Source organism: Sinohyriopsis cumingii, chromosome 2 (genome assembly GCF_028554795.1).
Source record: "Sinohyriopsis cumingii isolate HCF-2022 chromosome 2, ASM2855479v2, whole genome shotgun sequence".
Classification (NCBI taxonomy): domain Eukaryota; kingdom Metazoa; phylum Mollusca; class Bivalvia; order Unionida; family Unionidae; genus Sinohyriopsis; species Sinohyriopsis cumingii.
This window is the reverse complement of record NC_142962.1, coordinates 126,437,967-126,461,064: the sequence shown is the minus strand read 5'-3', so window position 1 is coordinate 126,461,064 and position 23,098 is coordinate 126,437,967. Positions and strand designations below refer to the sequence as shown.

General features: G+C 37.6%; 1 protein-coding gene across 1 annotated transcript; it reads right to left on the bottom strand.

Annotated features, from left to right (window-relative positions):
- Positions 1-1,746: 1,746 nt before the first annotated feature.
- Positions 1,747-15,425, bottom strand: LOC149805773 (uncharacterized). Its single transcript, XM_089950459.1, has 10 exons — positions 15,268-15,425; positions 13,488-13,654; positions 12,879-12,928; positions 10,347-10,436; positions 9,879-10,064; positions 6,012-6,202; positions 5,692-5,798; positions 5,208-5,364; positions 3,465-4,942; positions 1,747-3,025 (listed from the first exon to the last, which is right to left on the bottom strand). Exons 1-10 carry the CDS (start codon positions 15,312-15,314, stop codon positions 2,994-2,996), a joined length of 2,505 nt encoding a protein of 834 aa, XP_089806585.1. The 5' UTR covers positions 15,315-15,425; the 3' UTR covers positions 1,747-2,993.
- Positions 15,426-23,098: the final 7,673 nt, after the last annotated feature.

Here is a 23,098-nt window from a genome sequence, read left to right as displayed (position 1 = left end):
CCGCAAATTTTACGGTGATCCAGTTTCGTAATCCTGTTGTTTCTCAGCACAAGTCTTTTGTCTATTGTTTTACGAAAAATTAACAGAATTTCTTCCTACGTCGTGTACTTTACAATCACCTTTATCAAGAGTATTTTTTATCATCATCATGAAAAATCAGAATATTTTGGAATAATTGATTTATACTTTGCCTTTGTGACTGATCCATGTAGTTACAAGACGTTGGCATATATGGCATGGTATTCTCCTCCACAGTGCTAATCGATATTCCAAATAAACTACAGGTAACATTTTCTTCAAATGTACAAATCAATGTTATGGAAACAAGGTCACATGACATTTTTAGACTTAAATGCAATGTATCTTGAATACCAACCTTCACGTGTATTTCATTATTCTTTGTATGGCACGAAACGACGCAAATAAAAATTCTTAATAACCAAGTTACACAGTTGATCTGAGCAAGTGATTTGTTGCAACTTGTGCCTCAGTGAAATAAACGTCTTCTTTGAACAGTTTTATCTACTTTAGCTGACTACCGTTCAAACGGTATCTTGTAGATCCCCATTGAAAATCCATATAAAACTGTCCTTGTACAGAGAACATCTAAGGCTGACGATTTTGATTAGAGCTCCAGCATCATTTCATAACATCTGTATGATTGTGAAGAAAATGGTATAATGCTGACCAATACTTGACCCAAATCAGAAATCGCATGGTATATACATTTCTGGTCAAAATGATGAAGTGAGCATCTGTTGTGTGCTTGTGTGCGTGCGTGTTTACACACAGGAATCGAGAGCAGGTAGGCCTTTACATTCCATTCTAAGACAGCCGAGTCTAATTTCCATTTTTAAGGCATCCTATTCAAACTTACATTTTGTTCAAGATATACCGAACAAAACCCATCTTTATTCGATCGTTCTTTCCTAATGATGCTATTGTCTTCATCAGCAAATATTTCAAGCGACCACTTTCCATCGCGTTTCGATATTACTAAAGTGTTTGTTTCTTGTATATCTCAGGCGTTTTACGGCCAAGGAACGGATAATGGTTTTATTGACCCGTAGCAAGTAAAGCGCTACAGCAGGCGACTATGGCTGATCCAATGACAGAGATCGAAACCGGGACCCTTTTATTCGAGTCACAAAGAGCTACCACTGTACTTTCATTCTCACATAAGGACAGTCTGGCTTGAATAAAGATTCAACCCCCAATACAAAATAATTTTAACAAAATATATATTTACCCTTACGTTCATCTTCTGAATTGAAATGCACATAGCAAGAATGAATCGGTGAAAATAGCTGATGACAGTAAATCAAGATTATCAATAATGTATGTATGTATGTATGTATGTATGTATGTATGTGTCGATGTATGTATGTATGTGTCGATGTATGTATGTGTATGTATGTATGCATGCATGTATGTATGCATGCATGTGTGTGTATGTATGTATGTATGTATGTATGTGTGTTTATGTATGTATGTATGTATGTATGTATGTGTGTGTATGTATGCATGTATGTGTGTATGTACGTGTGTGTATGTATGTGTATATGTATGTGTGTGTATATGTATGTATGTATGCATGCGTGTATGTATGTATGTATGTATGTATGTATGTATCTATCCTGTTTCAGCATCTTCTTTGAGAGCAAAAAGTGTTCCAGTAGGATGACTGCATTAGTACATGAATGTATATGCGTGTGCATACCAGATTACATTGCAAAAAGTCAAGGGGAACGTGATAAACAATCTTTATTCAATATTTTAGCACAAAACGCATATGAATGCAATCTTTGGAACGCATAATCAATGTTGATGCACTGCACCATTAGTTACATCTGACCAGCAGATTTTATGCAAAAAATCTAAATGAAACCTAAACAGGTACACTGTTAAAGCATGCACTAAATGGTTTATTCAAGGTCAATCGAAGGACATGACATGGAGGCTAAACTTCCCGTGAAAAAAAAATGCCACTACCAGGTTCACAACCTGACGCTTGAAACTTGTACTTTCATATATATATATATATCCAAGTCCGCCCAGCGGATGCGTGAATTAACTACATGAAAGACATCTAAATTATTTCACATTGTTTCTCCATTTATTCTTGTCCTTCCTTAAAGCCTCTAATGAAAAGATTTCTAATAATATATACCGAAACTGAAGCGAAAAACAAAACAAATTCAAGCACAACATGAAATGACCACATATTGAGACAAAACTAATACAAACATTCACTGAAAACGAGAAAAATGAACAAATCAATACAGTACCAGCCTGATATTGAACTTGATGAAACCGAATGGGAATCTAAGAACAAGGGTCCAGCCCTGTGTCCTCTTGTGTAATTGAAATCACCAATTTATATAATGTGCACCGGGCACGTTGAAAAAAGTTGATGAAGACAAAGACGCAAATCTTCTTCCGATTTTCGGTAAATGATTGTTGATGCTGCTGCCTTCATTCACTCCAAATAAATGCAATGCTGTGTAAACATGATAGCATGGTTTATATGATACGATAAAAAACGAAAAAGAAAACGGGCGGGGGTGGGGGTGGCGACCAGCGCCATACGATAATAAAAATGAATGGAAAAACATGACTATTCAATGTCAAATAATGCTTCTAGTTCTAAATTCTACATCTACATCCTGGATCAAATTCGGGTAAGGAGATATACAAAAAACATATATGACTTACAGTGAAAAATCACTATTAAATTGTTGTACGCCAGCGTACTACGTGATAATTGTATCATGTATGATAAAATGAATGAATATATCACAATATATCGTATAAAAGTATGTACAAAATTCTTTCCAATCCTTCTTGCATTTCCGACCAGCAGATGATGCAATCCCCATCGGAATATACCGGACCCCATTTACTGGGTCCTTTCCTCAGGAGGTCGATAGGAAGGGTCAGATGGCAATGTGCCATACAATGAAAACTTCGTAAGTACGGACTTACACTTAGGCCTACTGCGTGTTTCGGTTAGATTCGGGACTTCCTGGAAAAATGGAAAACAAATATCGTTAGTAATTATATCTAATTCCAGACATTCCTCATTTTAAACATACTCTGGAAACAATTATTTCAACATAAAATCTCTTAAGCTAATTTTGTTCCAATGATGTTTTATTCAAATATATATTTATTTCAGCTGCAACTCTGTGGCAAACGAGATCTCTGAAATATTTCGATTATAACATGATAAAGGCTTCATCCGAGACGCCTGCTGTTTTTGAAGAACGTCATCTACATCAAGATCGTCTCGTAACAATTTTGATGAGGTGGGTTGTTTTTAAAATATTAAATATTTTTTTATATTTAGGAATATTATCTATCAAGTATACTACATTTAACCTTGGGAATTCAAAATGCATTGATGTATGTATTCTCTAGACGAAATATGACAACCAATAAAAGCAAGATGAATCGTGACCTACCACATGGAGTCCAGGTGGACAGCAGCTGTTTGAGTTGATACAACCCATCAGAGCTGGGCGTCTTCCTCGTCGATTCCGACTGGGAACCCACCAGCGTCATGTCCAGAGACATCTCGATGGGTTCCAACAGCCAGCTGTCTGGGTCCAAAATGTCATCACGTCCATCATACCCTGGAGAGGAATCGCTCGTGTATCCAGACGAGACACTATCCTGCGACTTGTGGCAAGTGAACATCTCCGGAGATCGGCAAGATAGGGTCGGCGACATGTCACTGATTAAGCAATCGTTGGGTCCAGGGCTGAGAGATTGTTGCACATCTGAAGACTCTGTTTGAACTCTTTCGGCTACAGCAGAATCCACATACGCCAAAAGATCATCGAGGTCATTTTGCTCCACGATGGGAATTTCTTCTTTGATTGGTACACGCGTTACTTCGCTAATCTTCAAAGATGGAATTTTGTTTGTTACTAGGGGCGCAACATCTGGAAGATGTGACTGGGGTGGCGGAGAAAGAGGTTCAGTCTTGATCAGCAGAGAATTACATGGAATACAGATTTCGTCGAAAAAGTTGTCGACGAATGAAACATCGATTACAGGCAGATTCTTCTTTTTTGCTTCTACCTGTTGGCATTGCGCAGATGTTGACAATTTTTCTCTCTCCTTCAATTCATTCAACCTTTCCATAACAAAAGAGGTAAGATGTTTCAGTTCGATATTGTCAGCTTTGGTAACAGTAGAGCAGACAGATGGCTTGGGTGAGGACGCTGGGGACGGATCAGGCGTCAAGTAACAGTCAGGAATATGCACGTCAGGAACAACTTGCTCAAAATGTCTAGACTTCTGGCATGAGATTGCCTGAGCTGAAACTTGCACAGAGTTTTGAACAAGAGTCTCCTTTTTGGATGAAATTATGTTTGGTGCAAAGCTACTCTGATACACCATCTGAACGGGGCCATCATTAACGACGTCAAAATCCCCTTGTCCGCTAGCGAACACAGATTCGATGCTTCGGTACGTATTAACTCCCATCACCATCTGTCCATTCGTGCCATAGCAATCCGAGAAGCCGCTGCTTCCATTTGATTCGGCTCCGTTTATTCTTGGCATTTTATTTGGCTTACAAGAGGAAATGAAATTCTCCTGAATCTTTCGCTTAAGAGCTCTAAGAGTGTCCGTTCGACCTTGCTGTTGTCCACCGAACTGGTCCATCCCTGGCCTTTCATATGCGTACTGCTGAGGAGAAGGTGGGTGGCCTGGTATAGCGGGCTGTGGCAAATACCGCTCAAAACGCTGCTGGTTGTGAAAGACTCCGGGATGGTGTAAGAATGCAGGTGTGTGACCTCGGCTAATCGCTTCTGGATCGATCGAAGCGGCTAACGGGGCGAAGTGATGGGGCCCAATGAAAAAATCAGGTGCTCTTGCTGCATACAGAGCGAAGAGTTGACCTTGTATCTTAAACTGTTTTGCCTCTTGCTCACTGGAAAAGAAAAGGAAGATTTGTGTGAATGTAAGTGAAAATATGATAATTATTGCACACAGAGAATGAAAAGTAAAAGCAAATCTCAGAGAACATAAAGTGAATTGAATAGTAAATGAATATATATATATATATATATATATATATATATATATATATATATATATATATATATATATATACACACACATCAAGAATACATAAATTCCGATTTGTTTGTTTTACATTAGATGCATATGTAGATCAAAAGCATCTGGATACATACCTGACGACTTGATTGATGCAGACGATGACAGGTTCGTCGCTATGAGAGTCAAGAGCTTGTCGTACATGCATGACAATGTGAACATAAATGACATCACTGTTCTTTGTTATCATCCGGATTGTCATCATACAGCCCATCTCGTGTCTAGATTTGATTACTAGAATAAATAAATAAATAAATAAATAAATAAATAAATAAATAAATAAATAATATACATTACATAAAATGTAACTTTGTATTTTTAGAAGAAATTTCTTCTTGTACTCGTATATGCGAGTATGCTTGATAATGGTGCCGATTATTTCAAGACACCTTACTTAAATTAAAATCGTATCAATAGTGTTTGTGTTTGGCAAAAGCTTTAGCAATATTGTAAGCTAACACGAATCACCTTAAATATAAAGCAATACTAACATTGCATCTGAGCTGCACCTCTAAAGACTTCGTTAAACACAGAAACAAACAAAAAATTGTATGTAATTACATTGAATGTGTTTTGCTCGAGCTTCGTGGATGTCTTCGGGGTGAAGAAAATGATACCAGGATTTCTGACAGATATCCTCGTTAGTGATACCAAGATGGTGCTCGCCGCTAAAACAGAAACAGAATGAAAAATATAATTATTTGACCATTCATTATCTTATTGGATACGCGTTAGTTATTAAAAAGACTGATATGTAACTATATAGAACAGTACAATTAGACCGAGAGACAATTCTTTGTAAAATGTAAATTGATCCATCACCAAAAACCCTGGAATATAACTGACAGGATGTTTTAGATATTTTGAAAGATTGTACTTACTTCTGTGTTACTTCCAGGAAGGTCATGTCCAATTTGTGGACTGTCTTGAATACGAAAGTGTTGTTCTGAATTAGACTCTCCTTGATATCCGGAGTAATCAGCGGGGTGCACAATGCCATGAAAACCTGCTGCTGGTCCGCACCGGAATCTTGCCCTGTCACGTTAACACAGTGGCCTCGCACGTACATCACCTAATCAACAAAAATGTCACCATTTAGCATAGTAACATAATTCTATCATTGAATGTAGGTAAACTCACACCATAGTCATTAAATCTTTAATCTTTCTCATATAAAGACCAAACGAAATAACAAATACGTAACTACTCGATTTTTCTGTGAGAAAAAATTACTTTTTGTCTTCATTCTTCTGCAGCCGAGATGCTTTCCTTTTTTTTGTTTAAAAACCGACCAAACTCTTGAATAAATTGTTCATTACAAAGTTAAAGTTTTGAAAAGCTCCGTGCGGTACTGTTCTCAGCCGCTGAAACTGGCAGCTTTTTTTGTACAAGCTTGTTTATTATCATTTTTATTTTTTATGTACAAGCTTGTTTATTATTATTATTATTACTATTATTATTATTATTATTATAAGACCTAAGAGGCAATTTAGCATTTGTAGTAAACGAGGATTTGTTTAAAATCAAGGTAAATTTTGTTTCAGGAAGTTGACATTTGCAAGTGCTTAATTATGGACTTAAGAGTGTGTATTTTAGGCAGTTTATTTGCTTTTAACAGCGGTCCAGACTGTGTAAGAGCTTCCACTTGAAGTCATATTTCCTGCTAAATTTATCAGGATATCTCCGACTCGAGTGTAACTACTGACAGCAGGCCAGCCAGATGTATGGGAACCAGTCACCGGGATCCGTTTAGAAAGGCAGAGTGTCGCCTGCGGCTAGCTACACCTGTACGATGTCATGGGAAGATGCCCTACTAGGTACAAACCCTGATGGGACTCGAGTACCTATGGGTAAATGATTTCTCAGTGGGCAACATAGTATCCTGCCATTTCTTGCAGTTATTACAGAATAGGTTATTTATATTGATGTAACCATTTTTTTGCTGCGAACATGAAAGAAAAAAATACTTCTCGTGAAACATTTTCAAGTACAGATACAGAAAGACAAATAATTTTTTAAAATTTTATTTGCACAATAATAATGTATGTATGTATGTATGCATGTATGTATGTATGTATGTATGTATGTATGTATGTATGTATGTATGTATGTATGTATGTATGTTTGACCACTGTTGAAAGCCTGTATATATTTTGCTTACATCTGCTGACAGGTAAAAACTCTCCTGCGAGAGCCTCACAAAGCACAACTGTTTTACAACCTAAAACTTTCACTGTCTGACATTGATATATCTCAATTAGCCCATTTCAGTCCGCATTATGCGTGTTTTATGTGCGTCTTGGCAGCAGCGACACAATGATAGATGGGCTGGTTTTCTTGACTTTACCCACAGAATGCAGATGCATTCTGTAAGAAAAAATAAACCCTCTAGCACTAATTAGCACTTGTTGTAGCGTTTCCAACATAGGAGTGCTGGAGCTAGCTCTTGTATACTTTCAGTGCCTTCGAAACAACAATTTGCCAAGAAATAGAATACGCAAGTATCAGTAATTGAAGCGCTTCTGATGTGAACATATTGATGTTGAAATAGTATTGGTGAATTTATGTGTTGATAAAAGTTGCGATGAAAATGACTAATTTCTCATCAAGAGAAATGCTCTGACTTCATACAATAGCATGCCCGTTGTAAATGGGAACTTATAGATTTGCTATCCAATCTACAAGGGCATCCAACAAGAACGGTCTGTTTCCGTTACAGAGAGATAAAAACCCTTCTAAATAACAGAAACGCCCACGGTAAACGATTTCTTTCTTTCACTTTTATACATACATTATCTATAAGTAGACTTCCTTCTCAACTGCCGCACTGACCTATTATTACTATTATTATTGCTGTTGTTGTCTTTTTTGTTTTTGTAGCTCGTTATGTTTTCTTCGTCGTTCAACAATGCAGTTATAAATGAATTCGTTCAAATCAACGTATTCAGTTTGATATACTTGAGCTGCAAGATACTGCACTAGAAGTGCTGCGGTCCATATTAATAGTTTAGGTTCTGCGTCACATTTCAATGTGGCAACAAGACATCCATGTCAAACTGGCGCTTATTTGCTAACTTATATTGTTAGGCATTAATATTAATTGAGATTAATGCAGAAAACCTAGTACCCTTGTATAACCCCAGCTGGAATAGTACACGGTTTCGTAACTAACTATTTTTATTTGTGCGAGTTTCCTCGGATTTGTTATACGTTGACATTGATTTACATACCTGCAAATTATAGGCCTATACATGTAGAATATATTGGATATTGCATATATCAGATTATCATATCGAAATAGACGTTCACCAATTATAGAAGTTCAATTTTGACATCATATTACACGAATAGATTTTTGAAAAGGTGTCAAAATATTTTCACTTAAGTGAAACCTAGGAAAATGAAAAGAGAAAATGTGTACGTATCATGCATACGCTATAGAACTGTTGTTATTGTGATTAAATAGATACGAGAATTAGTCTTTTATTTAATTAATTAGTCATATAATCAAGTACCATTCTTAGCAATTAAATCAGGCCAGTTCGTTACACATATTTAACAGGAAATTAATTTTAAAGTTAATTTAGTGCATCACCCAACAACATATATTGATATAATAACTCATTATTCACTGATTTTAGAATTCTTATTATCAAGGAAGTTAAAGACGAATTACAACAGGAAATTTCCGTCTTTATATTTTTGAACACCATTTACCTGCGTTACAAGGATAATTACTTAAAGCAGGAAAATTGATATGCCAAAATGTCACTACTTATTCATAGTAATTCAAATCAAGTGAAAAATCCAACCAGCTTTATGCAATTCCTGACGTGTTATACACCTGTAAAGCTAACAGGTATAGCTAACAGTGGAAAGTTAAAGTTCGTAAATATAATTAAAAATCTATTAAAACGGACAAATTAGATTTAGCCGACAAGCTGCCATGGTATCATGGTGTATCATGCGGTCTCTAATCGCAAATGAAACAGTATTAGTTTAGAACGTAATCGGTGGGGGGGGGGGGGGGAGAGCAGCAGACGAACAATATCAGTATGGTACTAATGAATGAAAAGTCTGGTCTGCAAGTCTGTATCTACAAGCATACAAATTTATATTAAAATGTCAACGATGCACGTATATTTATTCAGAAATTTAGAAAGACAGAAAGTCTTCATAGTCCGTGATGCAGAAACAAAGTTATCACACAACAGCAAATCAATAAAGTACGAAATTATTTTACTTCATTAGCATCCTGATCGAAACAAGCAGAATGAGATGCTTTATACATAAATGTTCCGAATGTGACGGAGAAGCAACCATGCCAAATAAAAGATGGGCAAAAATGGTGAATAGACTTTGCTGACAGCTAGCTGTGCAAAGATGCAGTAACACAGAAAATCTGAGTACAAGCCTGGAATCTGAAAGAAAACACAGCCCGCTAGGAGATGGATTTGAAACTCTTCGGGTACATTTTAGAGAGAGGTTGTGAAAGCAATGTTTTCAAGCAAAGGTTATTGAACGTTTTGAAAAATTTCATACCAAAGTTTCCAATCCAAGCCCATATCTGGCTTTAAAACCGGACCATTTCAAGAAAAAGTGGGAGCTGCCGTGGCTCAGCGGTTAGCATGATAGACTCCGGACCAAATGCAGAGAAGCAAATCAAGGCAAAGTCCTTTTCTTCAGAATGTAGAGAATCAAACAAAGGAGAAGAAGAAAAATTCCACAAAAAAGTTCTCAAGACCTACCTTGACGTCACCGAAGCCTCCCTGCCTCTTGAGGGTCCTGGACATATTCATACGGCAGAAGAAGGAAATCTGATGGTCGGTGGGGACTTCCCCAGTTGTGCCTTGCATCAGCTGGGCCTGCACTGTCCCGTGGTCACGCTTATCCACGATGTCAAACAGGCTGTCTCCCTGCGTTTTCATGTCCACCTATATAATGAAGGAAAAAGTAGAATTTGCAGACAACTTGATTCAAGTATGTTATTATTATTATTACATGTATTATTATTTCTGAACACAAAGTTAGCCTCGTTTTTGAACAATTAATAAATTTATAATGCCAGACCCTCACTATTCTGTGTATTATTTTCTCGAGTCTTCTATTCTACAGATAACTGTACAATTTCTCAGATTACTGAAGCAGCAACTTCACCCTTTCATTGAACATATTGTCTCTATAAACGTTTTTAAAGAAGTGTGAAAAGAAATTACCATAGAATGTCCCAGGTATTCTGTGACGTTTTCCGAGATGTAGACCAGCTTACCATCCCGGGTTGTGACCAGTATAAATCCAGTGAGTGCCTGGACAGAAGAAAGAAAATTGCTTTGGTCATAAACCTTTACAAGTTACAAATCCAGCGACATAGCTAAATCATTTTATGACTTCTGATACACGCAATGCAATTGCCGCGGTTTTTGTTGTGGTGGGGAGGAGTATCCAATACATTTTCAACATGGTATCTTGATTTTTGCAAGCTACGCTCATGCATCTGTAATATCCACAGCGACGCCACTGGATTCTAATCTAAAGGCGTCATTGAACTCTATTCTAAAGGTGGTGTTTGTGTGTGTGTGTGTGTGTGTGATTCGGATTTTTAACATAGATTTGACAATTTTTCAATCATATCGATACGGTGTCTGCCATGTGGCAGTTTATAGTGATGTCTAGCACTGGGGCATCATGCCGCATGATGTCCCATCCAACCACATTATCATGACACCAGGCAGACCAGTCCTAACACTAACCTCTTAATGCTGAGCGCCAAGCGAGGCAACTGTTAAAACCATTTTTGTAAGTCTTTGGTATGACTTGACCGGAGATCGAACCCACGACCTCCCGCATCCAAGGCGGACGCTCTAACCACTAGGCCACCGGAGCGGTCATTCTAAAGGTGGAGTAACCTGGATAATTGCTTCCTTTGTATACATGTGAGCTCTGTTCACTTCGATGTTGCTTTTAGAAGAAAGAAAATAATTTCCTACAATATTATTTCAGTATTTTTTCCTTCTACTTTGTATGGATGTTTCATAGCTTGTCCAATGTTACCCATTGCGCTCTTCTCTGTGTTGTTAATTTTGTACAAGTGAGGATCCTTGACAAGTTTCTAAAAACTTCTAGAATCCCATAACCTACTCGGTACTTAAGCCAATAAAGTGCGTGAAACCAAAGATAAATCGATGCAATTTTTTATATATAAAAAAAGCCAATCTAAGGTTGATATTTCGACATTCACGGTAATTAATAAATATAAGTTAGCAGCGACTTTGAAAACCTTTGCAATAAATGTGGGACCTGACTGAATATTTATTAATTTCATAATAAATCACATATCAACATTGAAAAACTAAGAGTAAGATAATACATATATAATATAATATATAATATATATAATAAGCATTTATGCGTTATTTAGAACGAAGTTCTTGGTCTTATTTCAGGATGGAAAAAATGTTCTGATAATTTATTTCTAGATGGTTCTTAAATTAAATTAGTAGAGAAATTTTTTACCTACGTTATACTTTTATTTCAGTTTTTTGTATATATAGTGTAAATATTTAAGCAGACAATGACGAAAATTTGACCCCCCTGGAGAGATCTGATTGCAGTGTTTCTTAACAACCATCATTCGACTCCAAAGCAACATTCGCACAGAGTTTAAAAGAAATTTCCACCTGAACGATTCAGTGACGTTACATTGTCAATACAATGTGTCCTTGTTGACTCTTGCTAAATTTGTGAAGAGTGCTAATAAGTATAAAAATATATTAATATGCAGATAAAGGAATTTGAAGTGATTTTCGAACAGGTTAATGGGTAGACTTTGATCCACCGATGTGCTGAAAGACAAGAAAACCGTTCGCACCTTGCACGCTTAGGCAGTTCTGTATGGTAATACAGGTACAATTATTCCATTAGTCTCAGTGGAAACATATGACGTCAACGCGACAAGAATAGACTGGTATGCCACAGTATCGACGATACAGGTAAGCACTCAGTAACGGAATCATTCAAACTTGAGAGGAGATAGACCATTATGGTCGATTTTTTTTACCACAAAAAAAAAGAACGAATATAAGCGTCCTATTCAATATTTGGCGGTTCGTTTATGCAAATTTTTCCCCTGAGATTACAGACCTATCCCAACTGCATTCTTGAGTGATGTACGGTGTTTTTTTGAATGTTATTGGGCTTGTATATCACCAAAGGGCAATACTAAGTCTTGAATGAACATATGTTTTGTTAGGTTTATGAAATACCGTCTTCGAGACATTTTTTTTTTTGAAGAAAAAATATTTTTTTAGTCAATAAAATATTCTCTTAACAGTAGCCTCGGTTATTCAACAATTGAAGATCTCCATCACTTTTCCCAAAATGGGCCTCAATGACACATCCGTATGCGACATTTGTTGTTGGCCTAGAATACTTTACAAGGCAATTAAGCGACAGAAAACCGGTTTTGTCTCTCATGTACTTACACCAAAAATATCCCCTCCCCGAGTAGGTCGGAAGTGCGTAGTTTCAAACGCCTGAGTGGTAAAAGACAATGGCTTGGTTTAAAGATGAATGCGATAACATTTCATAATACGTCATACTACCATTCCATCCCTATTCATTTTTTAAAGAAATAAAGAAAAGACAATTCCTCTGGTAAACAAACGAGGATCATTTTAAAACAAGCACTTTATAAAAATGCACCTGTAAGGATATAGGTCAAATTCTATACCAGAAGAAAAGGTATTTACCTGAGAAAAGTCGTACGGTATGTCAAGAGAACCACGTCCAGGTTGAAAAACTACGAAAAAGAAACAACCAAAAAATGCACATTACAATTTTGATTGATTATCACAATAACACTTGAATGGTAACTTAAACCAACTTGACTGTTCATAGAATTTGAAAGTCAATATATGACAGTTTTTTTGGTATGCAAAATACTTCGCTAAAATACGTTCGATATATTGATACAGTGAAATATTGATCCATTTTAGCTCCAGTTAATAAACACCTAAATAGAATCTGCTCCTAACTTATTTAGAACTACATAAATGACGTTTGTATGATATTTAAGATTTGTTTACGGAATATACATGTTCAAGGGCATAAAATCGAAACGTGAATTCGTCTAAATACACATGCACCTGGTTGCCTACATAAACTCAACTCAAATCTGGCATTTGCCAAATAAATTCTCAAACTGCTCAGTTACTGTTTCTGCACGAGAGGTTGCTTATTTTGTGCCATGTGTTCTGCGACTGATATGTGCGGGGGGGCATAGCTGTGCGATTGGTGATAAGGCTGCAATTACACAAGCGAAAAAAAACAACCTATTAAACCGATAGAAGCAGACTTACGTTTTTGCAGAATGTTACATTTGCGGATGTAGACACAGCTTAGAGACATTATCTGTAATTGGGATAGCCGCTGTCGGGCGGTTTCTGGCAGTGGGAGCAAGTCCCGCATGGTGGCTATCTCTATGTTGATTTGATCACGTCTCTGTTTTGAGGCACCCCTGTTCGACCTGCAGGAATAAATAAATAATAGCATGTTATAAAATGCTATTTTTTTTAATAAAAAAAATTCTACGCATACTTGAAAATCACATTACTTTGCTATGTATGTAAACTTAAGCAAATCTTTTGGACAATATAAATGATTGGGAATACAGACTAGATGTGAAAAGTAAATGGCAATGTTCATACCGGACAGTACCATAAAAGAACAGCTCTCTGTGAATTTTTCTCATGTTTAATATCATTTTCACACATGGCATTACTGAAATAAAGTATAATTTTCTTTCAACTGTGTACATGCTTTCATGTAGGAATTATGTGGACAAGGTCATACATTTGATGGAGGTAAATAACAAAATTGTTGATCAAATTTAATTGATAGAAATAATAAATATAAGAAATGTGGTGGGGGGCAATCAAAACTATAGTTGATACTACTTTGGGAAATATGTAGCGTATTTATGGGAAAATTTCTTTAAAGAGCGTACATTTCGTAAATCCGAATACATAATTGCAGTACATACAGCATTTCAGATAAATAGAAAACACTCGTCACCTGAAATAAAAACATGGAATGTGCACAAGTAAAAAACGAAACCTCACATTTCCAAGCCGCTAGCGCAAAGCCAGAATCTATGACTCAACACATGCAAGAAATCAAAAGTATTGTATGAACCAGACAAGGCTGCTTTCATAGGCATACAATCTGATAAGTTTACGTTAGCTTATCTAATATCACCCAACTGGTGGGAATATTTCTAACTACTACAGCTGGAATGTGAGAGGTTATCACTGGAAGGTCTCTATCTCCTTGGGTATGACCCACATTAAAAAGCTGGTTAAGTCGGTCTCTGTGTAGGGCATAAAGCACGCCCATGCATTCATTATTTCAAAATAAACAATAAAAACCTGGACATGCTAAAGAAAGAAAATCTTATAAAAAATGGGCATATGTTGGAAATGTCCCCATATCTCATCTACAATCCAGATACATGGGTTAAGATCCAAGAAAAAAGATCCATCCTTGAGTTTATTCTTCTGGGATTGATACATACCCATGGCAGCAACAAGCTAGATTTTCAAGCACAAATGACATTTAATGAGGAATACTTTGTGTCCCTTTCAGCTTGTTATATTCAAATGTTTCAAATATAGGTTTGTTCCACTTTGGTAAAGATAAGAACTAGGTGTAAAAAATGGTAGCATTCTACAAAGAAGAAGTAAATCGTGAAGAAAAAACAGAAACAAAATAAACATTTACTGGAATTGGCAATGTTTAAAAAATTTAATATAGCTTGTCATCTTCTATAAAATCATGGAAAGAGTTGTAAAAAGTAACTGTTTAAAGCGGTTCTAGTTCAAAGCACATCTTAAATATTTTATGTGGGATCGGCAAGAATTTGACTGAAATGAATCATCGTTTTAAAAAGATTATATTTTCACTTGACATCCCGTTTTGCTTGTTGCCCTTGTGATAACAGCGCAGCGCAAGCCTCTTTATGCCGTTATGCGGCAACGCCCAAGGAAAATCTCGATCGAGTCAAGAAGGAAAAGTAAGAAAACTTGGGCATAGCAGTCATATATTTTTGACGAACAAAATTAAAAGAAACAACAATCCTACCTTTCCAAGTCCACAAGAGCCAGCTCTTCAACTGGACCTGGAGCCATGTTAGAATCAATACATCGAATTTCTACACTATTTACAAGTCTGCGGTCCAGCCGCTAATGCTTATTCGTCTAATGGCTTCCTAGTTTTACACAGCGGGCTGTGCGGGTTGACAGAAATTATTTGGCGAGATCATGTGACAAGCAGCGATTGGCTCCAACAGGTCACATGGGCAATGACGCCAGCAGTTGAGGTAACCAAAGGATAAAATAACATAATTAGTATTCAGGTAGAGTAATGTGTTGTCTTGAATAAAAGGTTATTGTGCTTTGCTTGTATGAAGAAAAAAAGTCTTCCATTAAACTTAATCCTTACACTTGGTTTTGAAATGTTAGGCACTTTTAATCCAATCGTTCAGCGTATGTTCATAAAATTCTAAATCTATTTGAGTTAAATATTTTGTATGTATTTAATTAAAACATGTTTACATGACGATCATGCATATATGATAAACATATCTTGCATCACAAATAGTGTATCATCGAAAGCTCTTCTAAAATGTTCTATTTATAACTAACTACCTGCACTAGGTGACTTAAATGTACTAATGATCGAATGAAGCGAAGTATTCACGTCATAACAGTAACGTATGCTTGAGTATCAGAGTATTAGTCGGGCACATCTCACGGGTGCAACGGATAGTTTTTATGCACGTGATGCCCTAAGTGGAAACGCAAACCCTTTCCCTTGGTGAAAATTTTGAAAAACATTTTGTACTCAATAGCTCGAGGCAACCCAAAATAGTTGCCATCCATTCAGATACTTTACTCTTCTTGAACCCACATGTCTACTGCTGTGGGAGGCTAGTTCTGTTTCCTAGCCGACTATTGGTATTTCACTGGCCACATACTGTCAAGAGACAATGAAAGTTGTACATGCCTCACATTAGTTTTACGAATAACTCCAGTCTGAAACACCTAAGTTACAAACATGTCCATATCCTTAAGTAATAAACAATAAGAGCTCAAAAAGTCACTCCATAGCCTTTACTGCCAATATTAGGACCCCTACTTCGTGAACGGGGTACTAACATGAACCTATGTGTATCAACGGAGGAACCGTGTGTGATACACATCCAGCACTATTTTTAGCCTACTATACAAATTTGAACGTGATCCTCATACGTATTGAAATAATTAAATATTCCTTTTCTTTCATACCAGAATTACTGCACATCATTGTAGAAATACACGTAAAATATCGTTTACCTTCTTTATTCGATGCTTTCATTTGGATCGTCCGCCATGTTAGTTTAACTTTCGTTTTCATCCTCACGTTTTTGTGTCCAATATCAAGACAATGCTGCCTTATTTGGACACGTAAACATATTCAGTAAATATGATATGCATTGTATAACGTATCGTAAAGTATCCAAATATTTTATAGCAAGCCTTATTTGGAAAACTAATTACCGCGAGAATCTCGTTTTATTTGTCATGGTGGACAAGTTAAGGTTTCCATAACAATTCCAACATAATTTACCTGATATAAAATTAATAAAGTTATCATTAGCCAAACTTCTAGAATCAGATCGTAGCCTCAACCACGTTAGTGGTTATATGTAGTGATAAGAGTAAATGGGTCATACTTTTGAAACTGGCGGGAAAATAATTATAGGGTCAATAGCAATTTATCATGGGAATATCACTTGGGGGGAGAGGTTTCATTAGGAATTTAACATGTGAATACCACTTGGGAGTCAATGAAAATTTAACACGGGAATGGAACGGGGGATGGGGGAGGATTGCAACAGAACATGGGAACGGCACTTGGGGGACACTGGTAATTTAACATGGGTAACGTGATAGCGTTTATAGGGACTAAAGGGATTTATAGAGATAAAGGGGTTTATGGACACAAACAAAACATAGACATAAACAAAGAAACAAACACAATTATACAATATAAAGACCAAACAAAATTGGCAATGTGTATATCTTTTCGAGGCAATCGAGTGGCCCTGAAAAGGACCTTTGGGGTCTGTTAACCCGAGTTATCATCCCACAGATATCCTTCTCTTCCTTAAACTCCATCTGACAGCCGGACCGTACATCAAGATTCTCTTCAGACAGCCTTGCCTCTACACATAAATCTTTTCTTCCAAAGAGTCGTATCTGTTATCTTCGTGATAGCTCGTGATGATTTCACATACATGGGATAGTCCGGGCTGAACAGCATCCCCATATTAGGGTAGATGACTCAACGTTTATCCCTATCTTGTCATGAGAGCAGGTGATTTCAATGGGGGGACCCACTGATATTTATTGTCTAAGGTCGGATTGAAACGGACTGACATTTTTCAACAATTCAAAGTCACGTTACAAAATTCAGTTAGAGCTCGGAGTCTTTCTTCCAATCAGAATAAAATTGAATGTGACGTCACATGCGGTATATAGGTGCTCTTGCGTCCGTGCGCAGTGAATTGATGCAACATAGTTTGAGCATCGCGTGACTAAGAAGACGAGGTATTGGGGTGCCGCTGCGGTGGAGACGAAGATGTCACGGCCGCTACCAAAATAATCACGATCATACTTCCAGAAGAGAATGATTTTAATTGGTATTAGATGACTTTTCTTTACGCAAGGAAAATTGCACACCGACTGCAAAGTCAAAAGATTGATGGTGATTTATCGAACGAGTCAAGTAGTGAAATTCGATGTACTGAAAGAAGCTCTGTAGTTTGGAGAGGATCAACACTTAAGCGTGACCACCTACAAGCCGCGCAAAATTGTACGGAAACCCACTCGCCAAATCATCAGACGACCCTTAAAAATTTACCGTACGATCACGATGATATTGCCCGGTATATAAACCGGAAGACTTCCAAGACCGACACTTTTTTACGACCAGAATCCAAAGCTAGAAAGATGAATTATTTCACATAGACACACGCGAATAAGGGGTTCAAGTTCAGTGAAAAACTCGAGTGTGATAATGTGCCTTGCGATTTCATCGATGCCGTACCCTGCGACATCATCGATTCAGTAGGACATTGGCACTTCTCTACCACCACCATAAAAAGTGATGTTGTGCGTGTAAAACCCTATGGATGCAAAAGTGATGCCGTTTATTTCCGTCCAGCAGTCAAATGATTATTTACTTGTAAAGGTGATACCGCGCGTTTATCACCCTACTGATCTCATCCGTGCCTGAACAAATTACTTCGGATATCAATGCGATTGCATCGAAATGCACCCGTGAAAGAAGAGTACTCGTTTCTTGTGGCTTTGCCTGGCTACTGAGACTTTGAAAGTCGATTCCAAACATTCAAGGGGAAATGGCCTAAATATATGGGAGGACCTACATCTGAAGAATTAATCAGAGATGGATTTATTTCCTTGAGGAAAGGAGATACAGTCAAGTACTTCGTTTGCAGTGTGTCACTTCACGAGTGGGAGCATATATACACGGCTTACATGGAGAATTATGCTGGTCTCCGCACTGTCCTTTGGTGGGACCTAAGTAATATAAGTGTCTACACACCTTCTCTATGCAATTTTGTTTAAGAAACCAGACTGGCTGGGAGTCACAATTTGGACAACAACATTTACTCAACGGGTCAAGTGTTTTAGCCAATTTTGAAAAGTAATATTCAACGATTGCCATGAGAATTACAAGAGAAGACCTAGACGGAAGTTTGGATCAGGCTTGCAAGAGTAAAATCAAATTTATGACTTTAGAATTTTGTGTAAGAAATTCACAAGAGAATAGTGAAGAAAGTGACCAAAATAATTATATTTCTGTTGGCTAAGACTTTAGTCCTAAGAGTATTCATTTTTATACTGTTTACATTAGAAGATCTTGAACCTCGTCAACAGTGGTTAGACATTAGTGACTACATCAATACCTTCAACTCTGCTACAAGAGTGTGAATACCTAAGGATATTTACAATTTGTCAGACGGGGTAAACAAACTTGTTGACGTGTCACGACCTTAACCAGTAGCGTTGCGACAGATTCCGTGGAAGGAAGTCAATGACCTTATTCAGACCTTGGTGGAATTCCAAAACTCTTTATAGAAACTGTTTCCTTTGAATTTTGGATGTCATGTGGTGTGCGTGTTAGTTACAACGTGTTTGGCATTTCGTTTACCAGCAATATCTACGAAGACATAATGATCGCGCCTTTAAATGTGTACTTAACACGCATCCTGTTTAAAGCGTTGCGCTTTCATATCGATACCCCTCAACCTCTACGTGAAGAAAAGATTCGTAAGATTTTATCGATTTTGGATGGTTACGAAGATGTGTGTATAGCTTGTTACCTACACCCTCACTGGAAAGACTGCGTAACTGGAAAGGTGTTGGCGTCAATGCAAGGACACAATAAGTGGCTGACTAAGCCAGAGGGATTTGCAATTGATCCAGTAAAAAGTGGACTAAAAATGTCAAGTGAAAAATGTGACATTTAAATCTGTGTTAAACAAAGTGACAGAAGAAACCATCGCAGAGAAAAACAAATTTCAGGATAGCTGTACAGTCGTCGAGATCGATACGAATGAAAAGCCATTCTGGGAGGAAAATATAGAGACTGCCAATAGCGTAGAAGTTTAAATAACACTGCAGATAGTCCCTTGAAATTCTAGGACAATACACATTCAACGGACATGTTGTATATGATTTGTTTTTATTGCATTTTGATTCTTTTGGGTTGATTATTAGCCATGTACTTAACCATTACCTCTTATGCATTTTTGTATTTCGCGTCAAATCACATTTTTAATACTTAATAAACGTGTTCTGAAAAGTTTCAAATCTCTTGTCTTGTCTTCGTCATTTTTAAAATTTTGAACACCTTCGTTATGGCTACCTCTTCCTCTTCTACCCCTTTCTCTTATCTCAAATTCTTTGACGAAGTGTGATCGTTCAAGTTGGGAGTCATGATATCTTCGCCATCTCTGTAGCATGTTGATTTCTTAACCGAGTGCTTCAAGCTAAACAAGTTTGTCAAATGTTTGATCGAACACAAAACTAATTTGATCGATCGTCCACCCCAACCCATGTGTGGTGTTCCAAAGAATGGCAGTCAGCTTACAACCTCCTTCAATAAAGTCAAGGAAAATCCCCTATGTTTGACGAAGGCATTCTTCGCGAAGACGATGGGATCGTATCTGACACGAGTGAAACACATCTGATCATCTGCTATGACATGTTAAGAGAAGACGATAAAGAAATTATACTTTGATTTGCATGCAAAGGGCATCATCGTAATGCCAGTGTCATTAACAATACCCAAATATTTTTATACAAAGTAAAGACCATATTACCATCAGTCTCAATGCTTATTACGTGGTTTCGTTTAAAATTTCGTCTCAAGTGCAAGTGTTTGCCAAACAGTTAGGAAATCTTTGGCTGACTTATACGTACAACGATGACATTCGAATAACTCATGTGTATTTACTTGTCGATTTAAAACCCACCACACTTGATTAATGGTCATTTCGTACCCATTTTGTCACGACTGGTGGTAAGACGGAGGGCCAGTCTTAACGCGTCTCCGTCGGCTTAAAAAAGGAAAACTATAAAAACCTCCAACACTTGGTGTCTGCCTCACAAATGATCAACATGACTTCCTTTCAATCTCGTCTTCTAGCCAAATTGATTCGTGCGCTGTACAGCTTCTGTCTCGAAAACAACCCCAAGCGTATATTCGTGTGTTAGAAGCCAGTCTCAAAGAAGTATTACGATGGTTTACAGTGACAGCGCGTCAGTTACTTTAAAGAATGATTCACTTTTTTGACAAACGTAAAGTAGCATTGACGCAACTGGCAGATCCCAGAATCAATACTCAAACCCAAAACCAAATCATTTTGAAATCTTGAGGTAGCGGTTCTCTTGGAGGTGTCATCATTTGTTTCCTCTTAGAATGGGATCCTAATGCCTCAGAAGCAGCAACCCTAAAGCAAAAAAGGCTCTCCTCAAAGACGTTCCAAGAAAAAATCGAATGGCACAATCAGTCACGTCCCCAGAAAAAGAAAAGTCCCAAGAAAAAGAAAAAGTCTCAAGATACAAGTTTTTACCCAAAAGAGAGTCAAAACTGCATGGACGCAACCTTACTCCCCAAAACCACAACCTTCGTTGACCGTGTCTTTATTAGCTTCTTACACTTCCCTGTTGCTCTTGATGCCAATCAAACCCGATTTCCCAATTTGATGACAAAATAGAAACAAGTTTCACAAAGGAACGTATCCTCCGGCGACGATTCCTTCTTCTTGAGCCTCAGCGACTCCCGCTAAAAAGACACCCTCCCACAAGATCAAAGTCCAAAGAGAGAAGGAGTTTTTCAGAGTTTACTAGATTTTCAAACAAGAACTGTCACATTTTCCTTCGTTGCAAAGCCCTCAACGGTGAGTGACGCCCATCATCAAAATGATACGACGTACCGACAATCCAAGGATACGTAATCTAGTATAAAAACAACCCGTGCAAGACAATTCGCTTCAGTACTATTTTGCTTATCAAAGAAACAAGATTACCCAAAAGAAGTGCACACCACCACGGTCGATCTCATGTCAAAAAAAGGAAAAAGAAAAGGACTACCTTCTAGTTTAGCCAAACATTGGGACGTGTTGTCGGTCCTGTCGAAGCCCCATCCACCCATGCGAAAACAACTTATTCAAACAGCCCCAAAAGAAATCATCGATACCGTGTGTGCATGTTGTTTGAATGTCTTGAAAGAAAATATTCCTTCGTCCAAACACCAGAAACGACGCTTTGCAAAGCATCGAAAGGTTCGTCGCCAATTATCCAAACGAAAATACCCAACAGTCAAAAGAAAAAGATGTTGGTGTAACGCGGATGGTTGTTTGTGCGCATAATGAAAGGACAATTGCTCAATGGACTGGATGCTCCTTTGCTTGGAGGATTTGTTTGAACGCTTTAGTCAGCACTCCGAAGTATACAGGAAGAAGAAGATGATGAAAAGGACCCCTTTTCTGGAAAGGCCCAACTGAAAAGTGGATGCTTACCCAAAGTGCAACGATTATTACAATAAAAGCTATTTACACGTTACATCCACCCTTCCGACGTAAATTTCCAGCAGAAATAGAATCAAAGTTTAGCGCAAGCTGATTTAGCTGGTGTCTCTCATTTTGGCCACCTACAATTCCGGCTTCAAATGCTTGCTTTGTGTCATCGACGTTTTTTCCAAATTCGCCTGGGCAATGCATCTGACTTCCGAAACGAGCTCAAATTAATGCGTGTCTTAAAAATGGTTTTGAAACATAGCTGTCGTCACCCTTTCTGATGGCAAACAAACAAAGGCACCGAATTTCTGAACCAAGATTTCAAAAAATGATTAAAGAAAAGAAACATCCAATTTTCCACCACCGAGAATTCTGAAACCAAAGCCAGCATCGTGTAGTGTTTTCAACGCACGTTAAAGGAACGCATGTGGAAATATTTTACGCATCAACACACCCTCAAGCACCTCGACGTTTTACCTCGTCTGGTCAAAGCTTACAACTAATCTCATAATCAGGGCATCAGATGCGCCCCGATGAACTGACCGCCAACAACGAAGTGGCCGTGTTTGATCGACTTTTTGGTACGTCCGTACTGCCACCAAGAAACGTGGACTATTAACGACGGGAGATTGGGTAAACATTGGGAAAACCAAACTCATCTTCGACAAAGGTTATTTACCAAACTGGACCACCGAAATTGTTTTGTGTCACTGGACGAGCGCGTGTCTGTCATCTTTCCGTCTATATATTGGAAGACATGAACGGCGAAGTGCTAAAAGGAACATGTTACTTACACGAGTTACAACAAGTGTTCAAGCAGGA

Bases quoted from the DNA above. Each gene is read 5' to 3' on its own strand.
- LOC149805773 (XM_089950459.1), bottom strand. From the start codon at position 15,314: ATGGCTCCAGGTCCAGTTGAAGAGCTGGCTCTTGTGGACTTGGAAAG. The intron at 10,437-12,878 runs GTAAATACCTTT...TCTTCTGTCCAG, and splicing joins TACCGTACGACTTTTCTCAG to GCACTCACTGGATTTATACT. The intron at 10,065-10,346 runs GTAATTTCTTTT...TTCATTATATAG, and splicing joins AATACCTGGGACATTCTATG to GTGGACATGAAAACGCAGGG.